General features: G+C 45.8%; 3 protein-coding genes across 3 annotated transcripts; 1 reads left to right on the forward strand and 2 right to left on the reverse strand.

Annotated features, from left to right (window-relative positions):
- Positions 1 to 1995: 1995 nt before the first annotated feature.
- Positions 1996 to 3883, forward strand: LOC140135153 (transcription factor HES-5-like). Its single transcript, XM_072156270.1, has 3 exons — positions 1996 to 2136; positions 2250 to 2424; positions 2533 to 3883. The coding sequence occupies exons 1-3, from the start codon at positions 2068 to 2070 to the stop codon at positions 2766 to 2768; spliced, it is 480 nt and encodes a 159-aa protein (XP_072012371.1). The 5' UTR covers positions 1996 to 2067; the 3' UTR covers positions 2769 to 3883.
- A 1000-nt stretch (positions 3884 to 4883) lies between these two features.
- Positions 4884 to 6289, reverse strand: LOC140135155 (transcription factor HES-5-like). Its single transcript, XM_072156272.1, has 3 exons — positions 6176 to 6289; positions 5888 to 6062; positions 4884 to 5789 (listed from the first exon to the last, which is right to left on the reverse strand). Exons 1-3 carry the CDS (start codon positions 6242 to 6244, stop codon positions 5560 to 5562), a joined length of 474 nt encoding a protein of 157 aa, XP_072012373.1. The 5' UTR covers positions 6245 to 6289; the 3' UTR covers positions 4884 to 5559.
- A 1583-nt stretch (positions 6290 to 7872) lies between these two features.
- Positions 7873 to 9561, reverse strand: LOC140135156 (transcription factor HES-5-like). Its single transcript, XM_072156273.1, has 3 exons — positions 9414 to 9561; positions 9126 to 9300; positions 7873 to 9017 (listed from the first exon to the last, which is right to left on the reverse strand). Exons 1-3 carry the CDS (start codon positions 9480 to 9482, stop codon positions 8947 to 8949), a joined length of 315 nt encoding a protein of 104 aa, XP_072012374.1. The 5' UTR covers positions 9483 to 9561; the 3' UTR covers positions 7873 to 8946.
- Between the last annotated feature and the right edge of the window lie 10557 nt (positions 9562 to 20118).

The raw sequence follows: 20118 nt of genomic DNA on the forward strand, positions 1-20118 counted from the left end.
CATAGTAAATGTGGGCTACTGTCATTTGTGGATGAAGTCTTCTCAAAGGAGTGTTTTTATTGTATCTATATTATATTTATCTACTACTATCTATCTATTTGTTCATAGATCAACCACAACTATATGGCTATTCATAGGAGACAGCCATTGTAAGAAGCACTTACAATGGCTCACTTACAAATTTCCAACACATACCATTTTTGGTATACCTGAGATATGACTAACAACCTGCAATAACATGAATTTCATCTAAATGCGACTTTATTTTTTAAGAGCTGCCAGAAAATTTCTCAATTCATTTGAAAAACCTTAATCTATTTTTCCATAAACAGTGCCACACTTAATCATGGATTATGCTGCCATTGTTTTCCCCTCTATAGAAATGAATGAAGCTGAGTTGCAATACCACACACTACCCATGGTGAGGTGTGGCGCTGTTTATAGAAAGAAAGAAGCCATATAATTTTCAAATATTAGAGAACCTTTAAAACTTATTGCATTCCAACTAGCCGCAAAGCTTGATACAGAGTCAAGTCCCTTTTAACTATATCAAGGCATACTAACGCTTTGTCCCTAATTTATAACAAGACCTGCACCATACAACAGGTAAAAGGGGTATCATAATTTGGTCTTGATATATGCCCCCCAGTGTCACCACTCTAATGCATATATCTGCTACTTTGGTGCTGTGGCTATTGAAGAGTCACCGGGATGTCAGATCACACCGCTACATCCTCTATCCCTAGAGACTAGAGCGAGGAGTTTAATTTCTATCCTATGTCTACCTGATATTATTTTTTCCATAGCATCGTGACAAGAAGGGCTGTTATTGTCTGCATACTGATACATTAGATTCTACCCCATTCAGAACATGACAATGCAGAGCATGGCTTATATTTCTTAAAGTTCATAGAATCTCAGTGTCAAGATTTCCCCCCGTATCAGTGTCTGGTTGTACCTTATAGATGACCATAGGTCATTTGGAACTAAAATGGCTTTGAGGAATGTAGTAAACGTGGCCTTACCTTATATTTTGGTACAAATTAGCAGGGCAGATTGAGACTGCCACCGTCCCTGGGCTTTATAAACACTATAGCCCCTACTTGTCCAGAATTCACTTCCTACATATGGTACTAGAATCCAACTTAGGGAATGGAGGAAGCATCCCTCCAGCCTGCGGTTTCAGGACCTTTGCAGGATCTTCCAAGTTCCTGAAATGGCTCTTGTGTAGATGTGTATAGGAACAGATGTTTTAGGATTTTATGGGTGAAGGTCCTTCTTATAAAATTTGTTGGGTGGTTTGCGTGGCGTTGCCCCTAGAAGGTTTGGAGCCTTGGGTTGACACCCAAACCAGCTCTATTATACTCCACTACTGCACATTAGCATTACTAACACAAGGGAAGAAAGTAAGCAGGTGTAGGTACAAGGTAAGAATTTACCAATAAATTATATTACTGATTGAAATTGAATACCAGCTAAGGCATAGGGGAATATATTTATGGTAGTCAGAGGTCACTCCTGCCCCACTAATTATTCCCATTGACCTTCCTGTGCTCATGAGAAACCAACCAACAACAATTTCCTAATGCAGAGTTAATGGCCAATCAGCCTCCTCCCTCTATGTTTAATATTACATAACTATTACTCTGCAAATGGGTGATTTCACGTTCTCTAAGATTCTTACCTATTCTATGTCACATGGATAATAAGCATTAGGACATGCAATTGCTCCTCTGACACATCACAATGGATCTAAAGTGAAAGTATCAGTGGTCAGTGCAATATGCCATGACTTCATAGTCCATCTAGTCACAGGTCTTCCCCACACTTCCAGCACAGCTTGCCCCCAGCAGCCCCCATTATCTCCTGTATTAGAGGCTCCAGATGGACACACGTCTATTGTCCCCGCTGCTGTGTTATTGGTGGCTGAGTGTGGGAACCTGTGCTTGCTCTGATCCTCACACATTATTATGCAGGAGGAGGGGTATATAAAGGGGACAATCTGCCATCACTGCACATCACTGACATCTCATCTACAGAGAGGACACTACTGCACACCTCTGACTGATGGCTCCGTACAGCGACAGCCTCATCCACAGCGCTGATAATGATCACCTCAGCGGACAGCCCAGAAAAGTAAGTGTTCATCTACAATGTCTTCTACTTTCATAGCATCAAATGTTTTATTCATTGTTAGAAAGATGCAACCTCCACATGTAACTAACCAATCCTCATGTCTTGTTGTGCAGCTGAGGAAACCGGTGATAGAGAAGATGAGGAGAGATCGCATTAACAGCAGCATCGAGCAGCTGCGCATCTTACTGGAGAAGGAGTTTCAGAGACATCAGCTCCCCTCCAAACCTGAGAAAGCCGATATCCTGGAGATGACGGTCACCCTCCTGCAGCAGCACATGGCAAAGAGAAGTAAGTGTCTTGTCCCAGCTCCTCACACATCTCATATGTTTCTTACTGAGAGGAGATTGTAGCAGGTGATGGACGCTGTCACTGACGTGTATGTCTCTTCTGTTCTAGATGTCACAACCTCCAGCCAAGCTCAGAGAGAAGGCTACTCCACCTGTGTCCAGGACTCCATCACCTTTTTGTCTCAGCAGAAACAGACAAAGTTCCAGATCCAGCTACTGCAGAGCCTACCTGGGGCTCAAACTGTGACATATGAGGCTGTATCTCCTCCTGTATCCCCTGTCTACCAGACCCTCAGCAAGCAGAGTCCTACAGACAGAAGCAAAGCCATGTGGAGACCCTGGTAGTGACTGGATCCTCTTATGTGACATGTGGACTAAGCGCTCTGAGCTGTGTATCCCCAGTATACCTGAGAGCTGGAGATGGGAAGTATTCAGTCTGTCACTAATGTCTCATCATATGATGGGAGAGGATGTTCATTCTGAACATGATGTAATTACTATGTGGTTTATGAGTCTGATCTGATGTCAGCTGCAGATCTTCTATATGGACTTGCTTCTATATTGATATATGAGTAGTTATCTTCTATGAAGAATATGTGCTAGTCCTATATGGACACATTCTATGAATACCCAGTGATACAATGTATCAGATTATGTGTATTGTGTAATGTCTCTTTACAGAGGGAAATATTGTATGTATATATCAGATCTGCTGTGCAAAGCATTGCAGAATATTGTAGGTGAAACCTCTGATCTGATATATAGAGTAGATATAATGTATCAATTTGTATTGTAAATCAGATGATATATATTGTGTAATAATGTTATGTAGAGGAAAGTATTTTATGTATATATCAGACCTCCAGTGCAAAGCATTGCAGAATAATGTAGGTAAAACCTCTGGGCTGATATTTATGGTAGATACTATGTATCATTTTTGTAAATCAGATCATACTGTATATTGTGTACCAATCTGTAAGTGGAGAGGTATAGTAAAATATCAAGCATTGTCTATGTCAATGGATATTGTTCTTAGTTGTTTCCATTCACCAAGTGAGTTTAGAGTACATTTTAATATGATGAAGTATTGTATGTATATATATGAGACCTCCAGTGCAAAGCATTGCAGTATAATGTAGGTTAACCTGCAACCTCCAACCGTATGTATCAATCAGTACTATAAATGTTACAGATTAATAGACTATATAGATTGTGTATATAGTTTTACAAAGAATGAAGCATGTTGTTTCATTCAGAATATAAATGTACTATGTACAACATTCCCTGCAGTTCACTATTATTAGTGGTAAAAGTCATGTATATTACTATAATATGATAATAATATAATAATGTGTTATGTCAATCTCATAAATTGTCATAATTTTTAGTCTATAAATAGCAAGGTTTGAGATATATTTATGGGGTTTTATTTTTTATAAACTTGTATAGTATGCAATATTTGCAGAATGTGTTAGAAAGTTTTGTATAACAGAAATAGTAACCTGCAATATTTGCTATTTTATCATGTCAATAGTTTTTCAGTCAAATGTAAATGTAAAATGTATTGACAGTTCTATGTTTAGTAGTTTCAGTAATCAAATATACTGAGATCAATTCTGAACAATAAAATTATTTATTATACTTCATTTGGAATTGGCATTGCATTATTTAAATTGTATTATATAATCCTTAATCCACCACCAGTTTTTCCCCCTAGCAGGAATATCCTGAATTAGTCCACCTTTTCCCACCCTATATTATCACTATAGCTTTCATAAGGGTTGTCATGATAACTAATCTGCATAAATTAGAGATCTGATTGTGCCAACTACACGTTTCTCCTATGAACACCTCATTATATATTACCCACCCCCTCCCTAGGCAATGTTCCAGTGGTTACTAAATATAGCACTTTTCTATAGTGAGCCCAGAAAGGACCCCACACAGAGTACAACATCCCCTTTAAAGTTTAGGATAATGGGATCACATAGGGATGCTAGACAGCTCATAACACTTGTACATCCTCTTTCTCCAGAGACTAAAGGCTCCAACAAACTGCTTTATAGAGACAAATGTCAAAATACTTCTATGGTAAGAAATATAACTGTGCAAAGTTATGTAAGTTTGACACATTCAATATTTTTCTTATTCTATGATACTGTACCAGACCTTATACAGGGGAATACATATCATACAATGGGACAAATTTATTCAACCTAAAAAATTAGATTAGACATTTTAAAGCTGCACCAGATTCTTAATAGTAAATGATAAACCTGGTGAATCTTTACAATGTCTAATACCCCTAATAGTTGGCACATTAAGCGCCATAATATTTGCACAGTTCTATTGAACATTGTCGTATTTTATGTTTATTTTTATTATTTTTTACAAAACAGCAAAGAGATTCATAGACAAAGATAACACATTTAAAAATGTATTTATTAAAATATATTCTCATTTCTCAATATGTTTTCATTATAACATATTATATTACCATAATTTCTACAAATATTGCAGATAGACACTGAACACATTACAACAGAATACTTATTTTATATAATTATATATACTGCAACAGCGCAAAATACAAGAAAATAAAACTTTTCTTACATAGGACTTGAACTCTCTCAAGAGATAATATACTTGATGCCTGATATAAGCTTTATACTGTGTGTACATGGTACAGACTATGGGTGACCACTTATTAGATAATTATACAGATACTAAACAAGTGGCCTCCCACTTGTGACAATCCATCTTTTATAGAACTACAGCTCTCAGCATGCCCTTAGAGCCTACCGAGGATAAATCATTTGATTTACATAAAACTAGAATAACATACACAAATCTAAATATTAGCAACTGTACTTTCCCATAGGGACTATAATGCTGCTGCATGAATATTTTCCAATGGAAAGATCAATTTTATAAGTGCAGAAGAGAACTTCCCAGTATTATACAATATAATACTTATAGCCTAGAGAGGATAAAGCATTTGATTTACATAAAATTAGAATAACATACAAAAATGTAAATATTAGCAACTGGTATTTCCCTTAGGGACTACAATGCTACTGCATGAATATGTTCCAATGGAACTTCTCAATATTATACTATCCAAGTGATTTCTCTACTACCATGGTCTCCACATGGCTTTGCCTGCAGGACTATGCTTGCTGGGGATCTGGTAGAGAGGAGATGCAGGAGGGGTAACAGCCCCGTATATTATAGTTTGAGCCCCATGGAGATTCTGCAGCAGCTGAGTCCGGAGCTTGGTCTCCTGGTGTTGAGATAGGAAGGTGATGGAGTCCTGGACACAGCTGGAGTAGCCTTCTCTCTGGGCTTGGCTGGAGGTTGTACCATCTAGAAAAGAAGAGACATACATGTCAGTGACACCTGCTACAATCTGCTCTTAGTAAGAAACATATGAGATGTGTGAGGAGCTGGGACAAGACACTTACTTCTCTCTGCCATGTGCTGCTGCAGGAGGGTGACCGTCATCTCCAGGATATCGGCTTTCTCAGGTTTGGAGGGGAGCTGATGTCTCTGAAACTCCTTCTCCAGTAAGATGCGCAGCTGCTCGATGCTGCTGTTAATGCGATCTCTCCTCATCTTCTCTATCACCGGTTTCCTCAGCTGCACAACAAGACATGAGGATTGGTTAGTTACATGTAATCGTTGCACCTTTCTAACAATTAATAAAACATTTGATGCTATGAAAGTAGAAGACATTGTAGATGAACACTTACTTTTCTGGGCTGTCCGCTGAGGTGATCATTATCAGCGCTGTGGATGAGGCTGTCACTGTACGGAGCCATCAGTCAGAGGTGTGCAGTAGTGTCCTCTCCGTAGATGAGATGTCAGTGATGTGCAGTGATGGCAGATTGTCCCCTTTATATACCCCTCCTCCTGCATAATAATGTGTGAGGATCAGAGCGAGCACAGGTTCCCACACTCAGCCACCAATAAAACAGCAGCGGGGACAATAGACGTGTGTCCATCTGGAGCCTCTAATACAGGAGATAATGGGGGCTGCTGGGGGCAAGCTGTGCTGGAAGTGTGGGGAAGACCTGTGACTAGATGGACTATGAAGTCATCGCATATTGCACTGACCATTAATATGTTTACAACAGAATTGGCTATATTCACTTTTGTTACATGTGGCAGAAAAGCTCCTAGTATTTACATTAATCACAGAACTTCCAATTTATTTTATATATGAGAATCTATTATATCTATTAATAATGTGTACACTTGTATAACTCTTCAGGGGTATAGGTAATGACCTACAGGTGTGTAAAAGTTCAGCTTGTGCCCCCCTTTATACATGGCACTAAAGCAGAGACTCTGGACTGCCAGGAGTTAAATGGGCATGATTATTTTTAAAAGACAGACATGTGGTTGGTTAGTTTAAAAGCAATGGGAGGGTTTTGAAAAAGAAAAAAAACAATGAAAAACACGTTTAGCACATGAAGCAACTAATAACATTGGCTTTTCTACACATGGACTCAGGACTTGTGTGTTTTTATGGAATTATCTGTGCCCTTTGAGGCATACATCAATGTTACAAACACCTAGAAGCAGGAGAAATACAAAGACAAATTACCTTATATACTCGAGTATAAACCTAGTTTTTCAGCACAAAAAAATGTGCTGAAAACCCACACTCGGCTTATACTCGAGTAAAAAAAATATAGGTTTTACCTGGTTTTTGTGGTAAAATTAGGGGCCTCAGCTTATACTTGGGTCGGCTTATATTCGAGTATATACGGTAGGTGCAAAACAGGTTTACTGCTACACAGCAAACTCTGCCGCACTGCAGGAAAAAGCGGCACAAAATTGTGCAAATACCCCAATGCACCCTAAAAAGTCACTAATATACAATGAAAAACATGCATCAAACCAAGATGAATGTGCCCTATGGTCTGTTACTTGGAGAAACATAGATTTGCATAAGAGCTGTAGACAAAAAATGAACAAGGCTGTTCATAAAATGTCTAAATAGTTTACTGTTAGAATTTTAATTTTTACATTTCATAATTTTTACCATATAAAAAAGTAATACATAATAGTTCTATAAGTATACCTACGCTTAACTGGTATTAAACATAAAAATCATACATAATTACTTATGTACTGTGTTCCATTACCTCTTCTTTATGCATATTTATGGGTGGTGACTTGATGATGACAGGAGAGAAGGGAGCACAGCACCTGTTGTAAGTGACTATACCTTATTCTTTTATTTTACACTTTCCTTGCCACTTACCACTAGTGGATTTCCTGGAAAACCCTATTCAAATGGAACATGTCATATCATATGGATTTATGTACCCAAGATTTAGCAGCCTTATAATTATTGGCCTAAACCATTGCTTACCTATAATAAAATGCAAGACATTGCAAGGATAATTTGTAATAAATCATTTTATTGTAGAAAATCCAGAACAACTTGTAAGAAATCTTTACAGAATTGATAAGTAATTCATGTTAATTTGCAAATATTGAATAACAATTATAAATGTGTCAATATGACGCAACATAATACATTACTTAATACAGATAACATTATGGAGAACCTTGCAAATATTGCATACAATAATGACCTTAAAAACTAGCTGTAAATATTACCATGCTACAAAAGGCACTGACAGCTGATTTGCAGAAATGCAAACACCTATTATACTTCATTACTGCAAATATTGCAAATAAAAGACATAATAATGTCCTAATAAACAATGTAACATACATTGCAACTATGCATTCACATATGAAATATGATACAACCATCAATATATGACCATACTTGTCATACTATATCCAATATATCATCAGATATACAACATATGTAAACATTACAATACTCTCTATGGAGCTAATACACACTGAATATAAATGCAGAAATATACACTGTAATATTAATATACTTTACATTTACCACTAACAATAGTGAAGAAGGCATTGTCTATAGTAAATATATATACTAAATATAACAATATGCTCCTGTAGCATTTTCAGTACTGACTGATACATAATATCAACTGTATATATCATACCAGAGGTTTCACCTACATAATTCTGCAATGCTTTGCATTGGAGGTCTGATATATGCATACTTTACTTCCCTCTGTATAGAGACATTACACATTACACATAATCTGATACATTGTACACAGGGAATATTCATAGAATAGGAATAGCACAGTTCTTCATAGAAGATAACGACTTATATATCAATATAGAAGCAAGTCCATATAGGAGATCTGCAGCTGACAGCAGATAGTATGATGGACTAATAAATCACATAGTGATTACATTATGTTCAGAATGAACATCCTCTCTCATCACATGATGAGACATTAGTGGTAGACAGAATACTTCCCATCTCCCACTCTTAGGTGTACTGGGGGTACACAGCTCAGAGAGCTCAGTCCATAAGAGAATCCAGTCACTACCATCCTGCATGTCAAAATTGAGCCCCAGGGAGGTTCTGCAGCAGCTGGATCTATAACGTGGTCTTCTAGTGCTCGGAGAGAAAGGTGACACAGGTGGAGTAGCCTTCTCTCTGGGCTTGGCTGGAGGCTGTGACATCTAGAACAGAAGAGACATACATGTCAGTGACAGCGTCCATCACCTGCTACAATCTGCTCTTAGTAAGAAACATATGAGATGTGTGAGGAGCATGGACAAGACACTTACTTCTCTCTGCCATGTGCTGCTGCAGGAGGGTGACCGTCATCTCCAGGATATCGGCTTTCTCAGGTTTGGAGGGGAGCTGATGTCTCTGAAACTCCTTCTCCAGTAAGATGCGCAGCTGCTCGATGCTGCTGTTAATGCGATCTCTCCTCATCTTCTCTATCACCGGTTTCCTCAGCTGTACAACAAGACATGAGGATTGGTTAGTTACATGTAATCGTTGCACCTTTCTAACAATGAATAAAACATTTGATGCTATGAAAGTAGAAGACATTGTAGATGAACACTTACTTTTCTGGGCTGTCTGCTGAGGGGATCATTATCAGCGCTGTGGATGAGGCTGTCGCTGTACGGAGCCATCAGTCAGAGGTGCGCAGTAGTGTCCTCTCTGTAGATGAGATGTCAGTGATGTACAGTGATGGCAGATTGTCCCCTTTATATACCCCTCCTCCTGCATAATAATGTGTGAGGATCAGAGCGAGCACAGGTTCCCACACTCAGCCACCAATAACACAGCAGCGGGGACAATAGACGTGTGTCCATCTGGAGCCTCTAATACAGGAGATAATGGGGGCTGCTGGGGGCAAGCTGTGCTGGAAGTGTGGGAAAGACCTGTGACTAGATGGACTATGAAGTCATGGCATACTGCACTGGCCACTTATCCTCTCACAAAAGATTTTCTTTTCTGAAGGCTATGCTCACATTCTGATCTATATAACAAAAAGCGCCTAGATTTTACATTGATCATTTTTTTTACACAAGATAATAAACGATACAATATGATTAAAATTTATTTATCCCCCAAGGGGAAACCACTTAATTACAGTAGTTCAACAAAGCACATGATAGAGTCATACTAAACATTTAATCTATTATTGTACAAGTGGATTGCCATAGGGTCCAGGGGTGGATTAAGACTGCCATGGGCCCTGGGCTGTATGAATGTTGTAGCCCCTACAAGTCTGGGATCTACTTCCTACATATGGTACTAGAATCAGGCTTCTTATAGAATGGAGGATGCATCCCTTCTGTCTGTTTCCAATCTGCAGTTTCAGGATCTTTGGAGGACCTTCAAAGGTCCTGAAATGGCTCTTGTGTATTGAGAACAGGAACAGATGTACAAGGATTTCATGGGTGAAGGTCCTTCTCAGCATAATGTTGTGTGGTTGGGTGGCCATGGGCTCCCTAGGAAGCTTGGGCCCAGGCTACTGCCCAAATCACCTATATTATAATCCACTACTGGTAGGGATAAACAGCTGTCTGTATATCATGTTAATTTCAACTGTAAATACCTCACACTGAATAAGGTCATAGAGAGGATGTTTTAAGTTTTTGGTTATAGAGCTAAACTTACGCAGTATCCATCTCTCAACCACTGATTTTTAACCTTTACTCCAATTACCTTACTTGCTTGACAGTTAACTTTTTCAATACCTTGCCTATCCCATGCACTAATCCCAGTCCCAAAACAGGTTCCTCCAAAATAAATTGTGCTAACAAACATTGGGCGACATGTATCATAGTTTTTTTTTTTTCCTTTGGTGAACTTTTGAGACATGTGGCAGCTCTTTTTGCGCCTTATGTATCATAATGTGTTTTTACTTGTAAAACATGTTCAGATTTTCCTGTCCTGGAAGGCGCAAATTTTAGCTTCTTTTTGAGACTTTTTGTTGGAAATGTCTCAAATCCACTTGGACACAAGCCACGTGAGGGGTATATACAGGAGTGGACACAATCCAAGTAAAGGGGTTATATGCAAGAATGTACGTTACTGTTAATTTTGGATTTGAGGCTGTGTCCTGCATTTTTAAGCACAAGCAAAAATTTCAGCATTTTCAAAAAAGAGGTTTCTGTGCAAAATGTTAAATATTTAAAGTCAGTTAAATAATTCCAATTTACATGTTGAAAAAAATCTTACCATTGCACCTGCCCTGGACCAGGTGCAGATTTGTGCCTAAAAAGTCTCAAAAATAAGCAAAAAAAGTGAAAAGTCGCACGGAACATCTGGAAAAAAAAGCAAAAGTTGCAAAAACAACTAAAGTGAGACAATTTGACTAGCAGAAATCAAGATACATGTCCCCATTGTCTCATAAAACATTATTACCATTTTATTGCAGACATTAAGTCAGTATGTGAGAGCCTGGTACTGTGTGTCGGATACTGTGATGAGTAGTAGAGGTGCAACCCAAGGTCCAGTTCTGGCTCCCTTCCCCTTTACATTGTACACAGCAGACTTCAGGTACAATTCATGTAGCTGCTACCTCCAGAAGTTCTCTGATGACTCTGCAATAGTAGGCCTCATTACAAGTGAGAACGACAGGGAGTACAAAGAACTGATCCGGAAATTTGTGGACTGGTGCCAGCGACCAAGGAGATGGTGGTGGACTTTCGTAAGCACAGTCCTCCTTCTCAACCGGTGGCTATCCAGGGGACAGACATTGAGGCAGTAAAGTCCTATAAGCACTTGGGTGTCCTCCTCAACAATAAACTGGAGTGGGCAGAGAACATAAAAGTACTTCACAGAAGGGGTCAGAGCAGGCTACAACTGCTGAGGAGACTGAGGGCATTCGGAGTGCGGGGGGCTCTTCTTAAAGGAAACCTACCACTTGTAGTGGCAGGTTTCCGATGGAAATACCGGGCACCAGCTCATGGTGAGCTGGTGCCGGAGCTTATTTTAGTTAGTGTTTTAAACCGCAGTATCGCGGTTTAAAACACTTTTTAAACGTTATAGCCGGCGCAGGCAGGTACGCGCTCGGCGCTTACCGTGCACGCGCCTCTCATTCACTTCCTATGTAGCCGCGCGCACGGTAAGCGCCGAGCGCGTACCTGCCTGCGCCGGCTATAAAGTTTAAAAAGTGTTTTAAACCGCGATACCGCGGTTTAAAACACTAACTAAAATAAGCTCCGGCACCAGCTCACCCTGAGCTGGTGCCCGGTATTGCCATCGGAAACCTGCCACTACAAGTGGCAGGTTTCCTTTAAGACCTTCTTGAACTCTGTAGTGGCATCAGCCATCTTCTTTGGTGTAGTCTATTGGGGAAGCAGCATCTCAGCTAGGGAGAGGAGCAGACTGGACAAACTGATTAGGAAAGCCAGCTCTGTCCTGGGGGTTCCTCTTGACACAGTGCAGGTGGTAGCTGAGAGGAGGACACTGTGTAAGTTGAAGTCTATTCTGGAGAATAGCTCCCACCCCATGCATGTGCAACATCCCCCACCGGGGCCTAGCCCTTGAGGTGAGGCCTGGAGACAGCCGGGGCCCGCGGTACCGGAGTGGCTGGCGGTTGCGGCCTAAGCACGCTATTGTCACGGTGCTTGGTACGGGGGAACCGGAGGGCTGTCCTACAGCCTGGCAGGTCTCCAGCAGGGTGGTGTTGGCAAGAAAAGATGAGGGAGAGGCTGCTATAGCGGATCTCCCTGGGGCAACCCCTTAATGTCCCGAGTGTGAGTCTCTGGGTGATGGACAGGGTGCCGGTGATGAGGGTAGTTGTAGTAGCAGGGACCAGACGGAGACAGAAGTTGAAGAAAACAACTTACAGTTCGTTTATTGAACCGCAGGAACCGCAGAAAACGTGTCTTTAACAGGTGGAGTACTGGAGAGGTATTTGGAGGGAGCCACAGGATGTAGTTCACCAGCCTGGATGTAAGAGCAGGCTGGGAGGCAGCTGTGTCCTTAGAGGAGGCTTCAGCTCGGTCCTGGATCTCTTCAGGTATCACCCTTGAAGGTAGGATGATACCCCTTTCCTCACTACACTAGCTCTAGTCTAATCTTCCACTTCAGGCAGGGGCTAGGCTCTTCCTGCACTGGTCTGGTATGCTAGAGTCTCTGAGCTGCTGCTCAGCTAACTACTCTCTGCTTGCGTCCTGCAGACCCACAGGGCCTGACTAGGACCGGTCTCTCTCCTGAGAGAGATTTCTCTCTTTCTCCTCTGGGGAGAGTCTCCTCTCTAAGACCTCTAGAACATTCTGGGCTAGGGGGTTTTATTACCTCCCTTTGGTCAGGTGGTGGCTGCTCCTCCAATTACCTCTCAGTGCACAGTGACAGGATGTAACACAGACATTGGTCAATAGCATCTTGCATTATACAAAATACTTAACCTCTGCCTTGCCAGGCAGGATTAACCACTGCAATTTCCCCTTGATCCTATAAGGACCATGTAGTGTAATGGAATTACATGCAGGTGGGACGTATTCGCAAACCCTCCCTCGCCATTGCATCGGCGAGGGTGTTGCATACCCCGGGGGCAATTGAAAGAGCCGCCCTCGGCTCGACTACCGATGGTTTGGGCACAGAGGGGGCTAAGGGCACTTCTAGGAAGTGCAGGCTATGTGAGGTGTAGGGACAAACCGCCCATGGTCCTGGAGACAGGCACCTGGGTTGGTGTCGGACTAAGACAAAAATATGTAAGAGCTGTATGACAGTTGGTCGCTGACGCCATTAAACCGAACTGTACAGTAGGAAAGGTGTGGTGTCATGTCCTGTAATCCACTCCTTGCACCAAGGCCTGTATATTTGTTTGATCAACGCTTCTTCCCTGGCGGCAATTATATGGTGTCTATCTGCATTGCATGAGCATATGCGACACGAGTACCTCCTGACTGACAACCTTACCCATGTATGAGTGGCATCCAGGTGCTATCTGTGTAACACCCCCGGTCCCCTAAAGACCCGCAGTTTACGGACTACCCCCATGTGCAAACCTCAGTTTGAGGGATCAGGTAGCGGTCAGTGTTTTACATAAAAGACGGTCCGACACAGCCACACTACAACCTGAAAAGCCTATGAAAGGGTTAATGCAGACTACTGGCAGATATGACAGTGTGCAAATATTTTTGTAAACTCACATTGGCTTAGCAGCCCAATGGGTACACATCTTATAACATAACGTTACAGATAGATAGGCTACTCAGAGTAGCACGGTAGCAAATGTCTCTTTCCTGCAAAGAAAAGGCATAAAAAGTGCACGCAGAATGTCCATACCTAAAAAGGAAGGCATTAAGTGCAAAATGATAATAAATTACATTGCAACTTTTCCTGGAGGTTGGCAAAAGTCTCTCAGAAGGTCTCTACTGACAAAGTCCATCTTCTGGGTACAGCCCTTGATGTGGGGAAAAGTGCAATGAAGAAACAAAGGGTCTCCTCTATTTGAAGAGGGACAGAGTCCTTTGATGACATCTCTGCTGTGGCAGAGGAAGGGTGCTATCATAGCACATAATCTCTTGACTGAGATAAATAAGGGTAAGAGTCTCAGGACTGTCTCTGGCTCTTTGGGGAAAGTGGAAAAATATACACAATATGTACAAAGTGCAAAGTACCTGGAGAGGGCTACAGCCCTTCAGGGATTAGTCAGTATCGCTGGGTTCAGCAAAGACAGGATCCAGCTCCTGCAGGGAATCCTGGGCGTCCTCAGCGGGAGTAGGTGCCGGCTGGGGACACCCGGTGGCAACAGTGGGTACTGCAGGTGCAGCAGCATCCTCCGGACCTTCAGGAGGAGGAGCGCTGTCGCCCGGGGTGTCGGCTGTTCCAGCCGGAGGCTCAACTGAGCCAGGGACCACAGAGGGGTCCAGGAAAAAGTAAACGGAGTCCAGCGGCCGCGCCGCGGCTCCTTCCAGCTCCGGTTCTTCCGGGGCCGGGTCATCACCCCATTGGTAACCGGCAAGGGGAGATGCGGGCCTAGATGGAACCTCCGGACAAGGTTCACTAGCCGGGATGTCTTCTCCCACAGAAGAGCCGCGGGACCTGACAATGCTCCCGGCTGGGGAACCGGTGGGGGTGGCGCCCTGTATCATGCCCGGCCCATGGATGGCAATGGGACCCGTACTCACAATTACTGTGGATGGGGCATTCACGTGGGTCACCGCCCGGGGACTTGCAGCCGAGGAGGAAGAGGTGTTCGGAGACTCCGGCCACTCGTCGTCCTCATACCAATCGTCCTGCGGGAAGTAACGGTCCTCGTCGGAGTCGGGAATCCGGAGCACGCCAGCCGCCCAGGGTCCTCGGGGTCCTTCCTGCAGGGAGAACTCGATACACTCGCCTGGCTTGAGGTTGTGCAGGCTCTCCGGCAGATCAGGCCTCTTGACGGACCGGCGGGGTATAAATACTTCCCGTCCGGTATAGTCCTGGGTAGCGAAGCCATAGCCCTTCCGCTTGTCGAAGAACCGGACCATGCCGGTGGTGCGATTCTTCTCGACCCAAGCTCCAGCTGTAGATCGACCGGCCATGTACCGCTGGGCCTCCTTTTCTCGGCGTCGCTGGTCCGAGACAGCGTCTCGGAGTCGCCGGCGGGCGGCCTCACCTCAGCCTTGAGGCTGCGGAGGTTTCGGCGCTGGGGCTCGTGGCTCCGGTTCGGGCTCGGATCTCCTTGGGCGACAGGTAGGTGCCGGAACAGGAGCAGGAACCACCGGAGGGTCAGGAGCTACCATAGCGGGGCTAGCAGGCCGCGTAGCCGGAGGGGTAGGCCTCGGAGCAGGTGGAGCGGCCATACCAGGCCCAGGCGTTGGCTCCGCAGGAGTCGGGGCCTCCCCACGTGGCGCCTCCACGTGGACCCGCGGTACCGGGATGGTAGCCGGGATAGGGACGAGGAACCGCCCGGGTGGAATTTGATACTGCGTCACCGTTTGGTAGCATGTCCTGGTGACGAAGGCCCGAGTCAATCCTCGGTGCAGCCGATGTCCAGCGGAGGGTCTTCGGACAGGCTGCGCAGAGACCACCACCATAGTCTCTAATACCTCATAAAACTCTGGACGCTCCACAGGAGGGAAAGGCGGAGGACCCCACATGGCGTTGTCCTCGCTGCTCAAAGTCCACTCTAGTTCTGGCGCTTCTCTGAGGCAGGGCAGGAAGTCCGCCTCGAGCCAGTGGGAGGAGTCCAAGTCCTTCCCGCCAAGAGCTGTGGCGGGCTCTAATTTTTCCTGCGCCACAGGAGGCGGGGTTCGCGCCCTTCGCGCGTGGGTGGAGCTTGATGCGTCATCTGGGTTTCCCGCCAGTGAAGGTTTTGGCGGGCTGGAATTATTTGCTGCGCCACAGTTTCTGAGGTAAAAATCTTCGGGCGCGGCAGCGCCGGATGTAGCAGAGCTGTTACAGTTCTTGCCAGGATTAACCTCTGGAGTGCGGGAGCGGCGCTCTACCGCACGTGGCAGCAGTATAACACAGTTCATTCCAGAAACACACAAGTCCTTGAGCCTAAACCCGGATGGCAGCAGGGTTAGGCAGCACAGTCTTTTAATAAAGGAAAGTCTTTAATGCCGTAATAAGGCACAGAAGTATCAATCCTGTTCGTGACGCCACTTGCAACAACCCCCACCGGGGCCTAGCCTTAAAGGGGAGGCCTGGAGTAAGCCGGGGCCCGCGGTACCAGAGTGGCTGGCAGTTGCGGCCTAAGCACGCTGTTGTCACGGTGCTTGGTACGGGGAACCGGAGGGCTGTCCTACAGCCTGGCAGGTCTCCAGCAGGGTGGTGTTGGCAAGAAAAGATGAGGGAGAGGCTGCTATAGCGGATCTCCCTGGGGCAACCCCTTAATGTCCCGAGTGTGAGTCTCTGGGTGATGGACAGGGTGCCGGTGATGATGGTAGTTGTAGTAGCAGGGACCAGACGGAGACAGAAGTTGAAGAAAACAACTTACAGTTCGTTTATTGCAACCGGCAGGAACTGCAGAAAACGTGTCTTTAACAGGTGGAGTACTGGAGAGGTATTTGGAGGGAGCCACAGGATGTAGTTCACCAGCCTGGATGTGGAGGGCAGGCTGGGAGGCAGCTGTGTCCTAGAGGATGCTTCAGCTCGGTCCTGGATCTCTTCAGGTATCACCCTTGAAGGTAGGATGATACCCCTTTCCTCACTACACTAACTCTAGTCTAATCTTCCACTTCAGGCAGGGGCTAGGCTCTTCCTGCACTGGTCTGGTATGCTAGAGACTCTGAGCTGCTGCTCAGCTAACTACTCTCTGCTTATGTCCTGCAGACCCAGAGGGCCTGACTAGGACCGGTCTCTCTCCTGAGAGAGATTACTCTCTTTCTCCTCTGGGGAGAGTCTCCTCCCTTTCTCCTCTAGAACATTCTGGGCTAGGGGGTTTTATTACCTCCCTTTGGTCAGGTGGTGGCTGCTCCTCCAATTACCTCTCAGTGCACAGTGACAGGATGTAACACAGACATTGGTCAATAGCATCTTGCATTATACAAAATACTTAACCTCTGCCTTGCCAGGCAGGATTAACCACTGCAATTTCCCCTTGATCCTATAAGGACCATGTAGTGTAATGTGGTGTTACCTACAGGTGGGACGTATTCGCAAGCACTACCTCGCCATTGCATCGGCGAGGGTGTTGCATACCCCGGGGGCAATTGAAAGAGCCGCCCTCGGCTCGACTACAGATGTTTTGGGGCACAGAGGGGGCTAAGGGCACTTCTAGGAAGTGCAGGCTATGTGAGGTGTAGGGACAAACCGCCCATGGTCCTGGAGACAGGCACCTGGGTTGGTGTCGGACTAAGACAAAAATATAGCTGTATGACAGTTGGTCGCTGACGCCATTAAACCGAACTGTACAGTAGGAAAGGTGTGGTGTCATGTCCTGTAATCCACTCCTTGCACCAAGGCCTGTATATTTGTTTGATCAACGCTTCTTCCCTGGCGGCAATTATATGGTGTCTATCTGCATTGCGTTAGCATATGCGACACAAGTACCTCCTGACTGGCATCCTTACCCATGTATGGGTGGCATCCAGGTGCTATCTCTGTAACACCCCCGGTCCCCTAAAGACCCGCAGTTTACGGACTACCCCCATGTGCAAACCTCAGTTTGAGGGATCAGGTAGCGGTCAGTGTTTTACATAAAAGACGGTCCGACACAGCCACACTACAACCTGAAAAGCCTATGAAAGGGTTAATGCAGACTACTGGCAGATATGACAGTGTGCAACAAGTTAATTCACATTGGCTTAGGAGCCCAATGGGTACACATCTTATAACGTTACAAACGTTACAGAAGTAGATAGGCTACTCAGGGTAGCACAATAGCAAATGTCTCTTTTCCTGCAAAGAAAAGGCATAAAAGTGCAAGCAGAATGTCCATACCTAAAAAAGGAAGGCATTAAGTGCAAAATAATAGTCAATAGCAATAGCAACTTTTCCTTGGAGTATCTGGCGAAAGTCTCTCAGAAGGTCTCTACTGACAAAGTCCATCTTCTGGGTACAGCCCTTGATGTGGGGGAAAAGTGCAATGAAGAAGCAAAGGGTCTCCTCTTTTTGGAGAGGGACAGAGTCCTTTGATGAAATCTCTGCTGTGGCAGAGGAAGGGTGCTATCATAGCACATAATCTCTTGACTGAGATAAATAAGAGTAAGAGTCTCAGGAAAGTCTCTGGCTCTTTGGGGTAAATGGAGATAAATACACATATATTTACAATGGACAAAGTACCTGGAGAGGGCTACAGCCCTTCAGGGATTAGTCAGTATCGCTGGGTTCAGCAAAGACAGGATCCAGCTCCTGCAGGGAATCCTGTCCATCCTCAGCAGGAGTAGGTACCGGCTGGGGACACCCGGTGGCAGCAGTGGGTACTGCAGGTGCAGCAGCATCCTCCGGACCTTCAGGAGGAGGAGCGCTGTCGCCCGGGGTGTCGGCTGTTCCAGCCGGAGGCTCAACTGAGCCAGGGACCACAGAGGGGTCCAGGAAAAAGTAAACGGAGTCCAGCGGCCGCGCCGCGGCTCCTTCCAGCTCCGGTTCTTCCGGGGCCGGGTCATCACCCCATTGGTAACCGGCAAGGGGAGATGCGGGCCTAGATGGAACCTCCGGACAAGGTTCACTAGCCGGGATGTCTTCTCCCACAGAAGAGCCGCGGGACCTGACAATGCTCCCGGCTGGGGAACCGGTGGGGGTGGCGCCCTGTATCATGCCCGGCCCATGGATGGCAATGGGACCCGTACTCACAATTACTGTGGATGGGGCATTCACGTGGGTCACCGCCCGGGGACTTGCAGCCGAGGAGGAAGAGGTGTTCGGAGACTCCGGCCACTCGTCGTCCTCATACCAATCGTCCTGCGGGAAGTAACGGTCCTCGTCGGAGTCGGGAATCCGGAGCACGCCAGCCGCCCAGGGTCCTCGGGGTCCTTCCTGCAGGGAGAACTCGATACACTCGCCTGGCTTGAGGTTGTGCAGGCTCTCCGGCAGATCAGGCCTCTTGACGGACCGGCGGGGTATAAATACTTCCCGTCCGGTATAGTCCTGGGTAGCGAAGCCATAGCCCTTCCGCTTGTCGAAGAACCGGACCATGCCGGTGGTGCGATTCTTCTCGACCCAAGCTCCAGCTGTAGATCGACCGGCCATGTACCGCTGGGCCTCCTTTTCTCGGCGTCGCTGGTCCGAGACAGCGTCTCGGAGTCGCCGGCGGGCGGCCTCACCTCGGCCTTGAGGCTGCGGAGGTTTCGGCGCTGGGGCTCGTGGCTCCGGTTCGGGCTCGGATCTCCTTGGGCGACAGGTAGGTGCCGGAACAGGAGCAGGAACCACCGGAGGGTCAGGAGCTACCATAGCGGGGCTAGCAGGCCGCGTAGCCGGAGGGGTAGGCCTCGGAGCAGGTGGAGCGGCCATACCAGGCCCAGGCGTTGGCTCCGCAGGAGTCGGGGCCTCCCCACGTGGCGCCTCCACGTGGACCCGCGGTACCGGGATGGTAGCCGGGATAGGGACGAGGAACCGCCCGGGTGGAATTTGATACTGCGTCACCGTTTGGTAGCATGTCCTGGTGACGAAGGCCCGAGTCAATCCTCGGTGCAGCCGATGTCCAGCGGAGGGTCTTCGGACAGGCTGCGCAGAGACCACCACCATAGTCTCTAATACCTCATAAAACTCTGGACGCTCCACAGGAGGGAAAGGCGGAGGACCCCACATGGCGTTGTCCTCGCTGCTCAAAGTCCACTCTAGTTCTGGCGCTTCTCTGAGGCAGGGCAGGAAGTCTGCCTCGAGACAGTGGGAGGAGTCCAAGTCCTTCCCGCCAAGAGCTGTGGCGGGCTCTAA

Source organism: Engystomops pustulosus, chromosome 6, assembly GCF_040894005.1.
Source record: "Engystomops pustulosus chromosome 6, aEngPut4.maternal, whole genome shotgun sequence".
Taxonomy (NCBI): Eukaryota; Metazoa; Chordata; class Amphibia; order Anura; family Leptodactylidae; genus Engystomops; species Engystomops pustulosus.

Bases quoted from the DNA above. Each gene is read 5' to 3' on its own strand.
- LOC140135153 (XM_072156270.1), top strand. From the start codon at position 2,068: ATGGCTCCGTACAGCGACAGCCTCATCCACAGCGCTGATAATGATCAC. The intron at 2,137-2,249 runs GTAAGTGTTCAT...CTTGTTGTGCAG, and splicing joins TCAGCGGACAGCCCAGAAAA to CTGAGGAAACCGGTGATAGA. The intron at 2,425-2,532 runs GTAAGTGTCTTG...CTTCTGTTCTAG, and splicing joins GCAGCACATGGCAAAGAGAA to ATGTCACAACCTCCAGCCAA.
- LOC140135155 (XM_072156272.1), bottom strand. From the start codon at position 6,244: ATGGCTCCGTACAGTGACAGCCTCATCCACAGCGCTGATAATGATCAC. The intron at 6,063-6,175 runs GTAAGTGTTCAT...CTTGTTGTGCAG, and splicing joins TCAGCGGACAGCCCAGAAAA to CTGAGGAAACCGGTGATAGA. The intron at 5,790-5,887 runs GTAAGTGTCTTG...CTTCTTTTCTAG, and splicing joins GCAGCACATGGCAGAGAGAA to ATGGTACAACCTCCAGCCAA.
- LOC140135156 (XM_072156273.1), bottom strand. From the start codon at position 9,482: ATGGCTCCGTACAGCGACAGCCTCATCCACAGCGCTGATAATGATCCC. The intron at 9,301-9,413 runs GTAAGTGTTCAT...CTTGTTGTACAG, and splicing joins TCAGCAGACAGCCCAGAAAA to CTGAGGAAACCGGTGATAGA. The intron at 9,018-9,125 runs GTAAGTGTCTTG...CTTCTGTTCTAG, and splicing joins GCAGCACATGGCAGAGAGAA to ATGTCACAGCCTCCAGCCAA.